Genomic DNA, 15,309 nt, shown 5'->3' on the forward strand with positions numbered 1-15,309 from the left:
AAAAGGGGTTTACTTACGATGATGCGTAGAAAGGTACCTGTTAAGATGAATGGTTTTATAAGGTAAATGTAGTCACAGCAAGGTGGTTCATAGAGTTAAGACGAATAATACGGCTTAATGAATTATTGTGAGATAAACGAACGTAGATTATGATGGTATATCTCGCTCGTTCTCATATAATGGTTGAAACGTTCGGCTATATACAGTTCATTGGGGTACAGCAATTAATGATTTATTTAATATATTTTGAATTTTTCAGGGGCATGCGGTTGCACCGAGAGGTCCGGAGATTCAGGGGGTACAGACAAGGATACGGGTAAGAGCGGCTGGCTTACTTCAGATAAGTATAAAATTCATAAAATGTTTTCGATAGTTAACTTGTAAGCCAGTGCATTAATTCTATTATTTCGACAGATCCTCTAGGAGCGAGTCTTAGATTCTGAGTCTAGTATCGATGTGCAAGACGTCACGTCACAGCGGCACAGGATCCACGGAGAAATTCTTTCAGAGAAGCTCTCCGTGAAAGCGGCAGAGGAGTAGAATTTGCTACTCAATGCACATCGAGTGACTAACTCGAACGACGCTACACTCTAGGATACGCTTTGAGCGTTCTCAGAGGATCGGTTGAAATTTAAATTATTCAACTCAAAGAGAAATTTAAAGTCTGTGTACGGACAGGTAGGATTCGAGGAAGATTGTCATACAACGAATGATAATTTATTCAGCATATTTTGAATTTCCAGGAGCATGCGGCTGCACCGAGAGGTCTGGAGATTCAAGGATACAGACGAGGATACGGGTAAGAGCGGCTGGCTTACTTCAGATAAGTATAAAATTCATAAAATGTTTTCGATAGTTAACTTGTAAGCCAGTGCATTAATTCTATTATTTCGACAGATCCTCTAGGAGCGAGTCTTAGATTCTGAGTCTAGTATCGATGTGCAAGACGTCACGTCACAGCGGCACAGGATCCACGGAGAAATTCTTTCAGAGAAGCTCTCCGTGAAAGCGGCAGAGGAGTAGAATTTGCTACTCAATGCACATCGAGTGACCAACTCGAACGACGCTACACTCTAGGATACGCTTCGAGCGTTCTCAGAGGATCGGTTGAAATTTAAATAATACAACTCGAAAGAAAAATTTAAAGTCTGTATACGGGCAAGTAAGATTCTGGGAAAATTGTCAATAGGCCTAGAATAAATCGAACTAATATACAAAGTTATTATCAAGGTTGATTAAGAATGATTATTATTTTATTATTTCCTTACCGGATGACGGGATCAATGGATGAATACAGGCACCGCTGCTCCTTCCCTGGGTTGCTCGACCTCGGTGAGAACCTGAAGAAGTGGCAAGGCAGCGCAGAGAATGGCCAAAGAGTCAGAGGTTGCTGGATGGTAGCACTTTATTAAAGTGTTAATGTTGATACAGCTCTCTTAATAGAGATTGAGACTAAGTCCCGAAAGAAAAAATCAAAATCGCGACTAAGTTATTTTCGAATAAGTTAAGGTGTCCGGTAGGCTTCTAGGTTTTTCCTCTTCGAGAGCTGGAGATCTGATGGACATAGGCGAGTTAATGGCTGAGAGAGCTAGGGCTGACCGACTTTGTCTAAAAGGCCCGGAGAGAGCAGCTGGGGTGCCTTAAATACCTTCCTCTGGTTCGACGTTTAATGGTAGGGAGAGGAGGTGGGCCTCTTCGGTGATTGGTGGGTCGGCTGCTGGAGCTATCCCTTCCTGCTATGAGTTTGCGATGTGGTGGGTGAGAGTTTCGTGGTAGGGATTGCAAGTCTTGAGTCTTAGATTTATTAAATAATTTTAGAATAATTTTTTAATAATGATTTTTAACAATCAGAATTTTTTATAATATCATATTTATGTCATTAGAAAATTTGAGTTCGATTTATAGCAATTGTTTAAATTTTAAGTGATATTTTGGTAAATTCTGATGTATTAAACCATTATTATTACAATGATTTTTACAATGGTGCGTATATAGTTAAAATTAATAATTAGTAATTAATTAATATTTAGTAAATTAATAATTAGTAATAATTAGTAAAGAAAAATTTAGCATTTGGATTGCAGATTCTAACGCAACGGATGCGAAGATGGCTTATCTCTTTTTCTAAAAATAGATATGCTGGATGTCCTTCGAAGAATGCTCACTGCATTCTTTCTCTTTATAAGACACATTAGTAACAATAATATTTTTTAAATGAATTACCTTTTAAAATTCGTTTACGTAGCTTAAACTGGCATATTACACGTAATATTCCCAGTTTTAATAATTATCTTAAGGCTAATTATTGAGATTTATCATTTACAAGATATATTTTTATTTATTTAATAAAGGCTTCAACAATTAGAATTTTTGTGGTTTTATATGTATATATTTTAAAATTTTCAAAGTCGACTTTTAATGATTACTCAAGTCTATGAATAATATTTTAATAAATTCTAATGCGTTAAGCCATTATTATTACAATAAATTTTACAATAAGAATATATGGAAATTAATTATCGCTTCGCTTAATAGTTATTATGTCGCTAAAAGAAATTTTATTCTTACAATTTTCGGAACAACGTATGAAAAAGCGGCTCGTTTTACTTCTAAGAATGATCACGACGGATGTGCTCGAAGAATTCATTGTACGCTCTACCGTGATCTTTTATTCAAGAGGTCTTTTGATTCTGACAATATTTTATTCTTTGAAGATTTTCGTTTGGGCGACTTTTATATTAGCACATATATATATATATATATGTATATGTATAGATATGTATTCGCATATTACTTATGAAAATTGATTTTGGCAAGTTTTTACTGAATCGTATTTAATAATCATCGTATAAGATTAATAATTATTGTATAAAATCTTGGGGTTATTAATATTAATCATTTGTTAATATTCGTAATATATATATATATATGTTTTGTGTGCTGATTAATTTTGTCGCGGTAGCAGTCTATTATATCTCCTCCTTTGTTTTATTGTTAAATTTGTTACAAAATGTATATGCATATAGTATGCATATACATATAGGGATATTGTTGGACAAGTTAATATATATATGTTAATTTCTATCGCGAAACTTATTTATTATATTTATACCTTTATTTTATTGGATTTTGTTATAAAGTATATATGCGTATATGCGAATTTATTCAATTTACACGTCACATATAGTATGCATATATATGGGGATATTGTTGGACATGTTAATATATATATGTGTCAATTTTTATCGCGACGCGTATTTATTGTATTTATACCGTTATTTTATTGAGTTTGGTTATAAAATATATATGCGTATATGTAAATTTAGTCAATTTATATGTTACATATAGTATGCATATATATAGGGATAATTTTGGACAAGTTAAGATATATATTTGTAAATTTCCATCGCGACGCTTATTTATTGTATTTATACCTTTATTTTATTGAGTTTTGTTGTAAAGTATATATGCGTATATGCAAATTTATTCGATTTATATGTTACATATTGTATGCATATATATATAGGGAGATTTCTGGACATGTTAATATATATATGTGTCAATTTCTATCGCGACGCGTATTTATTGTATTTATACCTTTATTTTATTGAGTTTGGTTATAAAATATATATGCGTATATGTAAATTTAGTCAATTTGTATGTTACATATAGTATGCATATATATATAGGGAGATTTCTGGACATGTTAATATATATATGTGTCAATTTCTATCGCGACGCGTATTTATTGTATTTATACCTTTATTTTATTGAGTTTGGTTATAAAATATATATGCGTATATGTAAATTTAGTCAATTTGTATGTTACATATAGTATGCATATATATAGGGATAATTTTGGACAAGTTAAGATATATATTTGTAAATTTCCATTGCGACGCTTATTTATTGTATTTATACCTTTATTTTATTGAGTTTGGTTATAAAATATATATGCGTATATGTAAATTTATTCGATTTATAGGTTACATATAGTATGCATATATATATAAAGGTGTATATTTTTATATATTAATATATGTTAATTTTTCGTCCTAACGATTGTTTATTACGTCTCTTCTTTTATTTTATTGGATTTTGTTATAAAATATGTATGCATATGTGTACATGTAGTCAGTTCACATGTCACATATAGTATGCATATATATGTATATAGAGGTATATGATACTGGATAATAGTATAATATTATTAGAGAATACTTTGTTAATGCTTAATTATAAAAGAGAAGTCGATGTATTAATTTGGTTTGCATTCATGCGAGCGCGAATTTAGATCTTCCCTCTGCCTTTAGGTCGGGAGAGGATGTTTAAAAATTCCAATGGAGATAACGCGACGTGCTGGACTTGGCCTTGCACGCTTGTTCGACTCGTAGAGTTATACGCATAATATTCTTTGTGCAATATTATTCGTAAGTACACGTATTATTTTTCTATTTCTCTCGTGTTTTCACATTTTATTTCCTTTGACTTAATGATATATGTATATTATGCATGGTAAGAAGTTGCTGTCATTATATTCATTGTTGAAATTTTTTTTTATTTTTATTTAATAAAGTTTTTAAATTTAGATTCTAATTTTTGAGTGTTATTTCACACGTTATGCAGCTGGGCCTTATTCATTTCTCGGAAGATTTTAGTCTTACATTATTAAATTTGCATATGTTCATATGCACGTATATATATATACAGGGTCTACCAAAAGTGTGGAAACCCCTAAATATCTCGGAAAATATACGTTTTACAGAAAAGTGTTTCCAACAAAAGTTGTAGGGTTTAGGAAGATCTATATACTGATTCTATCAGTTTGACCTTGGATGGCGTCGTCAAGGTCAGGTCAAGGTCACATTGACTTTTTTAAATGACACCCCCTACATTTGATTGCATATTCTTATAGCTTAATTCAAGAGCTTTCCAAAACACTATAATAATGTTCATTTTTATTAAGTACTTTGCGAGTTATGAGGGTTGAATGATAGAGTAGCGCCGGTATTAACATTATCCAAGGTGTACTACATGGAGGTTACTCGCTCGGATTTGCATCTGTTGTGTGTGTGATCCAGCTAACTAAGGCAAGATCGATTCCTCAACATATCCTCATATTTCGCTGAAGTCAAATTGCCAAAAAATTGCTCCATAAAACGTGTATGAAACGTCTCGTTAGTTCCTTCATTTACCGCTATGTGACGCACTACATGCAGTCTAACTCGCATTTAAAATTCAACTAAGAATGTATAAAGCTATCAAAGAACGAGCACCTTCTAACTTCAGCTTTGAGCAAGCAGAAATTAATTGTTATCGTCCAAATACAACGTACGATTAATTAAAATTAAACGTTTTAAAAATGGCTGGCGACTTGTCGGAACGTGAAAGAATCACTATCCTCATGATGCGTGGATGGGGTGATAACGAAAGATCGTTCTCTGATGTCGTTCGATTATTTAATGACACGTATCCGAACCGTCGAATTAATAAGTCCACTGTGTTAAAAACAATAGAACGTTTTAGACAAACTGGTAGCGTAAGAAATCGCTCTAAGTCAGGAAGACCATTGTCTGCAACCAACGAAGAAAAACAACTTGATGTTCTGCAGACATTTATTGAAGATCCCAATTCTAGTGTTCAGAGAGTCGCTCAAACTCACGATATTGCTCCCATGTCGGTTTGGAGAATTTTAAAGAAGAACAAGTTCCATCCATATAAATTGCAATACGTTCAAGAATTGCAAAACGGAGATGAGGAGCGTCGTATACATTTCTGTGAAAGAATGATGGCACTAATAGATGTCCGGCCCATCTTCCCTTATCAAATTGTTTTCACAGACGAGGCAACTTTTACCTTAACGGGAGAAGTTAATAATCAAAATTTTCGTTTCTGGTCAGATGAGAATCCGAATTGGGTGCGGGAAACTCACACACAACATCCACAAAAAATAAATGTATGGTGCGGAATAATAGATGGCTATTTAATAGGGCCGTTTTTTTTGAAGAATATTTGAACGCTCAAAGGTATGAGAGATTACTTGTTGATCAAATAATTCCAGCCATACAGAATACTTTTCCAAATAATTTCCAAGAAATATGGTTTCAGCATGATGGAGCTCCTGCTCATTTTGGTGCAGGACCACGTCGTATTTTAAATGAGACTTTTCCGCTACGGTGGATAGGAAGAAGGAACGGAAATGAGGGAGGAGAGGATTGGCCACCTCGGTCACCAGATCTAACTCCTCTTGATTATTATCTATGGGGATATCTGAAGAGTAAGGTTTACAGAACAAAACCTAAAACCATTCACGAATTGATACAGCGAATAAGGGATGAAATGGCTTTGATACCTTTTGAAACGAATCGTAAAGTCATTTCTACATTCTACCAAAGATTAGCATATTGTCAGGAAGTAAATGGCAGCCACTTTCAGCATTTACTTTAACACATTGAAACACATTTGCAATCGTTTGGTGCAACCTAACCTGATCTCTGTATACACGCACCGCACGCACGCACACGCACACATTTCGAACAATTATTATGATAAATGAGCATCCACAAATTTATTTACTGTTTACTATGTCGATTGCTTTCCAGGTCTTTAAATGCTCGATTGTAATTTGGGTCTTTGCTTTTGCTGACTGGATCCACGACCGATCTTGCCTTAGTTAGCTGGATCACACACACAACAGATGCAAATCCGAGCGAGTAACCTCCATGTAGTACACCTTGGATAATGTTAATACCGGCGCTACTCTATCATTCAACCCTCATAACTCGCAAAGTACTTAATAAAAATGAACATTATTATAGTGTTTTGGAAAGCTCTTGAATTAAGCTATAAGAATATGCAATCAAATGTAGGGGGTGTCATTTAAAAAAGTCAATGTGACCTTGACCTGACCTTGACGACGCCATCCAAGGTCAAACTGATAGAATCAGTATATAGATCTTCTTAAACCCTACAACTTTTGTTGGAAACACTTTTCTGTAAAACGTATATTTTCCGAGATATTTAGGGGTTTCCACACTTTTGGTAGACCCTGTATATATATATATATATATATATATATATATATATATATATATATACATATAAGAGTGCTCATATGTGAATGTTCGTGCATTTTACAATTGTGTATATACATTTTATATTCATAGTAGCTATAGATGTCCATCCTTAATATTATTATTTTATTAATTCAGGTGATACTTTTGCCAGGGGGGTACCCGGTGTGTAGGAACACGAATATAGGGTGTCCATTTATTTTCGTCATATGAAGACTTACTAGTAAGTAATATTCTGACATAATTATACTTAATAAGGTTTGGTATTATGAAATTTTGTCATTAAAGTACATGAAAAAGGGGGATTATTATAAATGAAAACTTTTTATATGAAGTGTTAATATTTTATAAGGCTTGGTACATGCATTTATATATAGAAGAGTGTGATCGTAAATGTTCATGGTTGATTTTTGATGATGTTCGTTGGCCTTATTCTGATTTTTTAATTATTTTAATCTAAATTTTATATTATTTTGTTCATTTATGCTAGTTGGTTTTTCTTTCCTTTCATTGGCTCATGTGTATATGCCTTAAGCATATAGATGCTATCCATTTTGTTATACTTAATGCTTTGCAAATTTTTATAAAATATTGGCAGCCTCGTGTTAGAAATTATTATTCTTATGACCAAATATTATTTTACATTAATTTTTCAGGCATCCAGGAGGGGGTCACGTGACTTCGTCATATAAGGTATTCTTATTTGATTTTCAGGTAAGATCAATTTAAATTATTATTTGTGTTGTGGGCCGCTAGTATTTGGTTAAATTTCGTTATTAGCTTATTATAAGTGAATATTTTATTTGTTAAGGTTTTATTATTCATTTATTATTGGTTATAAGAGTGGATGCATATATATATATGTATATATATATATATATATATATATATTCATATGTATAATTGTTAGAATTATTTTGTAGAATTTGAAGCTAGATTTTACTACCAAAATTTTGTTTCTGAAATTTTTTAATTATTAATATTTTTATTAATTTATGGTCTAAGAACGTATATTCATTTTTATTTGTTTTTTGGTGTCAACAGGTTTAGCAAGAAAAACAAGCAGTGCTGAATTAAAATATTGATGGTCAAGGATATATTATTATTTCTAAGGGTAAGTCTTATTAAAATTTATGCAAATTCATTATTGTTATTATTATTGTTATTAGTGTTATTATTATTATTTGTATTTAAGCAATTTCAATTTTAATCATAGAGAATTATTAGTACCATATAATTTATTAGTTTTGTCAATTGTTAAATTTTGGTTATTATCTTACGTTTTTATTTATAATTTTGTCTTTACAAGTTTCATAGGATATTTATTAAATATTCATTGTTAGTTGGGGATTAATATATATGTCTTGTAATTATTCAATGGCACTTTTATTATATTATTATAAAATATTTTAACATTTATTATTCTTGTATTTGTTATGTTATCCTTTTGACGATATTAAGTCGGATACTAGTAATTTTGATTTTAATGATATTATTTAGAGGGAGAGTTCGTTTGATATTTATACGATTTTGTTTTGTATTTCGATTATTAGTATCGCGATATTATTTAGTGCATAGCTATTATTTATTTGGTTTTATGATTTATAGGTTATACTGGGAGCAGTATATCGATGGTCAATGGAAAATAAAATATTATCGTCGTGAGGGGTTACATCTATATACCCAATATGTTGGGATTATTATCCCAGAGATGTATACGAGAGCATTTTCACCCAAATTTGGACGTCATTTTTTTGATGAATTAGTCGACTAGTGTGGTGATCTACTTGGTTATGGTATCATGGTCATATTATTTTTATAATTCTATTGTAAAAGATCTCGAAGTTACAACACTTTTGGTTGGTAAATTTGATTGTTAGCATCATATTTATACTTCTGGTGAGTAGGGACTGTTAATTTAGAACTATATACGGGAGCATATTAGGACGTGTACTTATTTTGATTAATTAATCGATTAGTACGTTGATCTACTTGGTAATGGGATCACAATTATGCCCTTAGTATATCTCTATTGTAAAAGATATCGAAGTTACAAACATTTTAAATTTTTGTTCATGGGGTTGCCTTCAAAATTTTACTGCTAGAGTAATCATCGGGGAAGCTACTAGAAGGTCGTCAGATTTTTATCGTTAATCTTTATTCGTTTAATGAATTATCCTAACAAAGTCTACGCCAAGTATTGGCTTTATTTTGTATTAATTGTTTTATTTCTTTTACAGGTTACCGAATGGGAGCGTACATGTATTTATATACGGGGAGGAAGAGGGTTGATGGATCAACATTTCTACGTCGAAAATTACAGGGGTTGTTTCAACGCATAATTATATATATATATATATATATATATATATATATATATAAACATATATATATATATGTTTTTAGTTAAGACATCGGTGTTGTTAGGATTTTTGATTATATACGTATTTTTAATGGTACTGTTATAAGACGTACCTATTAATATTATGTTATTATATTTTTAACACGTTTGAAATATTTAATTATTATATTTTTAATTATTTAAAGGCGATCGTGTTGCTCTTTGTGATTATATAATATGTTTTGCCTGTCATGTCCTATGCATATTAATTGTTTAATCAATTCCGTCGAGTAATTTATCAAGTCTGTCGCCAAAATTTAATTATTAAATTTTATCATTAATATTTGATTCTTCCAATTATATTTTATTATTGATGTTTCGTTAAAATTTTGAGATTCGTTAACTAATTAATTTTTCTTTTTCAGGTGCAAGACTACCGCGGCTTTACTTTTGAATGATATTTGGATTTGTCGATGTCGAGGTGGATGATTATTAAAAATCGCTCGCATCGCGGGATTTTGTATAGGTCTTGATTGTTAGTATTAATTTCTTTTTAGAGGTAATTAAGGAATACAAGGTTTAAAATTATATTATTAACTAACAAGAATGTGTATACGTATATGTATCAAAATTTTAATATTGGTTTGTATGTCTTAAGATGTTAATTTTATAAACGGCATACAATAAGATTTTATAAACGTCGATACTTTTGCTTTATATAAATGAAATATTGAATTATCATTAATCATATAATAATTTTAAATTTTAATGCATTAAGATTTCGATTTTTCATATATCAAAATGATTTTATCTAATTTATTACAATTTGTTTAGGAATACTGTTGCTGAAAATATCTTTTATTAAATTCTCATTGGTCAAAGCATTGATTTCCCAAGGGATTATTATTTTGTCTTAGTTTATTCGCGATATCCGTGTAGGACAAAAATCGTCGTGTTTAATATATGTACGTGTATGTGTATTAATTATATTTTTATTATATATTTTTCCTACACGTTACTAGAGAATATATATATATATATATTCATTGGGGAAAAGGAAGCTTATAAATCATTTCATATTTATGGTTTGATAATCATAAAGAAATTACATAAGTAAGCGTAAATGTTTCCTTTTGTATGATTATTGTTAACTTATTATTTCTTTTGTTATTACAAGGGATTCCATATATGTATATATTAATTATACGAATTTAATTTTCTATAACATGGCGATTGACTATTATTGTTAGTAATTTGCCTTACGCGTATTTATTTATAATTTGGTTATGTAATATATGCATGTGTCCGATGTACATATTATTAAAATTTGTATCCTTAGTTATTGGTTGGACATTTGTCATGAAATAATTTAATATTAATGTGCAGCGTTAAATTGTGAATTTTTATATTTTGATTATATTATCTTGGAGGGTCATTATCCTCTTCAATTATTTTATAAGAAATTGTATATAGACCTTTTATTAATTACGATTGTTCTTTTTCAGGTTTCTAGTGGTGAAAATCTACAATTAAGAGAGAGTTTACGTGGAAGAAAGAGAGAGATGTTCAAGCCTATGATTTATGCTACAAGATTCCAACGATATATATAAGCATAGAGGTTCTTATTATTATTATATTTTATTTATTCTTTTGGTTCAACAAAATGGTTTATAAATCAATTTTATTTCATTGAAAAAAAAACTCTTATTAATTTCTGGTTAACACATACTATATTTATTTAATAAATTCTGTATGTCATAAAGACTAATTAGGGGACTTTTATTTATCCGACAGATCAAATAGAAACAGATACGGATTTTAATTTTATTTAATTTATTCTCTTGAATTTTAAGTCATTATATTTATAAATTTTGTTGATGATCAGGTACATTTTGTTGTTCCATTTTGTGTATCTATGTGTATGTCTTGTTTAATAATTAGGTTAGTAGGATCAATATAGCGATTTTATTTCGATATATGTAATAGAATTAATCATGATCAGATATATATATGTGGGTAGCGTATGTATATTTTGAGTAAAGTATAATTTGAGTGATATTTGAGTCTTATAGTTCTCCTAAATAGTAATGGAGATGTTAGACACAAAATTTCAGATATATATGTATATATAAGAGGCGGTATTTATGCTTGTTTAAAAATGTAATCTTATTTCAACAAATCTGTTGGTCACGGTATTAGAGTTTATTATTAAAAGTGTCATGTATAAGAGTTATAATTTTTCTTTTGAACGTATTGTACGTTTGTTCTCGGTTATTTGTTCGTAATGTAATGAGTACGTATTTTTACTGAGTGGTTTTATATGAATATATATATATGTCACTATTGTAAAGACGATTTTATTTAGTTTTTGTGCAGAGTTTATTTTATTAATTATTTGTATTAAGCATTTTTGCTTGTAAATCAAGTCTTTGCGTCTCCTTTTATACGGTTAGGTCCTTAAGGTTATATTGTTAATAATTATTTAAAAGGGGCTTGTGGAGCAATTCCATTAATGTTAATCGTTGAGGGTTTTGATTCTTACTTTATAAGAGTGTTTCTTGTCTCTACTGGAAAATATGGGATTATTAGATTTGGCTTATATCGATGGGTTTTCCTTTACAGATTCTTAAAATTGGGGATCTATGTACGAGTATACGCGTATGAAGGCGGGAAATATTCTAATTATTTGAAGAGTGTGAATTATATATACTTATCGGAAGGATAATTGATCTTACACTTTACGATACTTTAACTAAAACTTAAATCTATTCTACGTAAGTATATATATATATTTTCTTTTTCTTTCTTTCATATATTGTTTTTTGTTATTTCATATATTGTTTTTTTTTTGTTAACAAAATGAATCGTTATCGAATCTGTTTCATTACAATTAATTATTCGGATAGTGAGAGATATTTGTAAATTTGAAATTCTTTACACTATTATAGCTTTATGATCTTCAAGTTAGTTAATTAAAGTTTATCCAATAAGTTTCCAATGATAACGGTTAGGTCCATTTTGTTAGGTTTTGTCTATATATATATATATATATATATATATTTAAATATATTGCTAATGCTGGTTTTACGGTTAGTTCCACTAGTATAACGAAATTTTATATAGAGTAATAACGATATGATAATATTATAACATTTTATTGATATTTTCTATAATTTTCAGGTATTCTGTAGCGACTTTCAATGAGTGTACTACACATATGCTATCAGCGAGGGACAGATATATATATATAGACATTATTATATAACAATAGTAGGTAAAGATTATGATATAGATATAGTTTTGGAATTTTAATATGCGATATAGTGTAATATAAAGATTTTGAAAATTTTTCATTGCGGGACGTAACACCTCCCCCCTTAAAGAGTCAAAATCCGATAGTTTTCAGAGGATTTTGATTTAGGGAGATTGAGTAGAGTTATCTAAAGTATTTATATGCTCTCTCAAGTGAGAGTAGGTTATAGGCATATTTACTTGGTTGGCGTTTTCCTCATGTTGTGCCTTCTTTCTGGGAGGCTTAACGGGAATTGGTTCCTGGGTGGTTACGTCTGGTGGTGCTGTGGCTTCCATATTTATAATCTGGTTGGCCGGTCTCTCAGGGGATGATGTTCCTCCAGAGTTGTTTTTTCGTTGTTTTTCAGAGTCCCGAGCCAGATGAAGTAACAAATTTGCGAGTGAGCTCCATAATGCTCCGAACAGGTGAATACTACATCCATAGACAGTATGTAGGGCGTATCCGTGGATGATAGTGTCGATTGCAAGTTTCACTAGTCGGATGATCATGAATATGCCGACTATTCCGGCTGTTGCAGAGCCGAAATTTATAAATCCTTTCCATATTCTTGAGGCAGTACTTTCCACTATTTTGTTCAAGGAATTTTCGTCTAACAAGTTGTAGACTGATATTCCTTCAGTATTCATAGAGTGTCCAGTCAATCCTCTGGCTATGGCATTAAGCAGCGCTGGTTTCTCTGCAGGAAACATAATATGACTCCGTAGTTTTTCAAGATCTTCATCCGAGTATATTCCGCTCACCGCAAGGGGTCCTGGAGTTAGATATCTCCATGTCAGAGCGGCCATAGGTTTCAATTGATCTGGGGGTAATTGCCTAATTTGGATTTCAGGTGTGATTTGAATCCAGGTATCTTCGATGCGGTACAAGGTGGGTAATTCGATACTACATTCGCGTTCATTACCGATTTTAGTAACAATCCTTGATTTCGGTGTGATAAATAAGGATTCGTTACGTATGGTCACGGGTAATTCTATATAACATTTTCCCGTCTTTCTCACCTTTACCTCAACAGGTATACATTTAATTATCTGGACCGCTTCTCCAGTGGTCACAGCCATGTATCCTGGTCCTTTCATAAGCCGGTAGGCGAATTCGTCAGGTTGAAGCGTAGCGAACGACAACGCGTTCATTATTACTTGCCTTTCCAATTCGCATTTTTGCAAAATGACATTATTATACAGGGATGTCATTTGTTGTCTAACATGTTTCTCGATATACACGAATTTAGAATTCATGTAGGTAAATATATCGAGATTGTTCACAGGTATTGTTCCTCGAGTGGCAAATGTATTTCCTGGTTTAGCTTCCAGGATAAATAATTTTGGATGTTCGGTTCGTAAAAGAGTATAACCACATAGGGGCATCTCTGTGGTTGTCATGAGAGCGAAGGTGATTTCCTGGATGACCAAACTATAGATAACAGGGGCTTCAGAAGTTTCCTCTGTGATTTTATTGGCGGGTCCTTCGTACAGGACATCGTATTGATGAAAATTGCAGGTGGTAGTTGGTATGGATTTCCAGAAGGTGTATCCGTCATCTGCATCTAGGCAAAAGCCATCGATGATATCACAAGTTGTACCGGATTTTAATTTAATTTTCCCGGTATTTAACTGGATAGGAACATAGGAAGATTTCAGGGAAATTTTCACGGCTGCTTGGACGACGACGTCGTCCCATGTTCCGTATGGATCATTATATTGAGCTCCTTTACAGTATCCGTCAACTTGCACACGACCAGCTATGGTGAGGCTTCGGTATGTCGTGTGGTTAGCTTTTATACCGGTAACAAGGTTGCCGTTGCCAAAAGAAAGCGTTCCATCTTGGAGCATTCTCAGGCATTGAGAGTATCCAGTTTCATGCACATAGTCGGCTCTCCCATTATGAACTGCAGAAATATGCGAATGCATGCCGCAATGATAGATATTTCTGGATATTTCGACCTTACACTGTATGACTTCGGTGTAACTATAATCAGATAGTTGGAGTAGTTGGATATGGACATCAGTGGTATTAGGTTTTCGTATGTTTAAGTCACATTCGCCAACATCAAGTAAGGAGACTGCCGTTATATTAAGGTGTTGTCCACCGCAATCAAATCCAATTAATGCGATGGTTTCGCCTAAGAGGATTAGTAGGATTAGAGGCTTCATGGTGGTCTGAAATTATTACAGTTCCAATTTGATGAGTATATAAGTAGATATATTAACTTCTGCGTACATGAATATCGGGTATAATTATAGGTAAGCGCATGTGGTTAACAGATTTGGTAATCTTACAACTAAATGAGTACATATTCATAATAATAAGATTTAATTAGATATATATATATGTATGGGTATATAAAGATTTTTCTCTAACAATAAGATCATATATGTATACGGATTTTTCCATTTTTTATATATATATATATTTTTTTTATATATTTTCCCTTTTTCTTTCTGAATATATTTATGCGTATATATTATGTGTATTTTATGATTTTTAAATCATACATGTATATATATATTTATGTTTTCTTAACATAGTATATAAGTGTGGATCATTGTGTTACGGTATTAGCTTATATAATTATAATAGTAGAG

General features: G+C 31.5%; 1 protein-coding gene across 1 annotated transcript; it reads right to left on the bottom strand.

The window, feature by feature from the left end:
• Positions 1–12,743: 12,743 nt before the first annotated feature.
• On the bottom strand, positions 12,744–14,117 carry LOC112638869. The gene is made up of 2 exons (XM_025411352.1): positions 13,468–14,117; positions 12,744–13,403 (listed from the first exon to the last, which is right to left on the bottom strand). Exons 1-2 carry the CDS (start codon positions 13,496–13,498, stop codon positions 12,832–12,834), a joined length of 603 nt encoding a protein of 200 aa, XP_025267137.1. The 5' UTR covers positions 13,499–14,117; the 3' UTR covers positions 12,744–12,831.
• Between the last annotated feature and the right edge of the window lie 1,192 nt (positions 14,118–15,309).

This window comes from Camponotus floridanus, unplaced genomic scaffold, assembly GCF_003227725.1.
Source record: "Camponotus floridanus strain SB8 unplaced genomic scaffold, Cflo_v7.5 scaffold390, whole genome shotgun sequence".
NCBI classification, from domain to species: domain Eukaryota; kingdom Metazoa; phylum Arthropoda; class Insecta; order Hymenoptera; family Formicidae; genus Camponotus; species Camponotus floridanus.

Coding starts and splice junctions, on each gene's coding strand:
- LOC112638869 (XM_025411352.1), bottom strand. CDS start 13,498: ATGGAGATATCTAACTCCAGGACCCCTTGCG. Junction 13,404..13,467: donor TAACTCCAGGACCCCTTGCG/GTGAGCGGAATA, acceptor TGTTTCCTGCAG/AGAAACCAGCGCTGCTTAAT.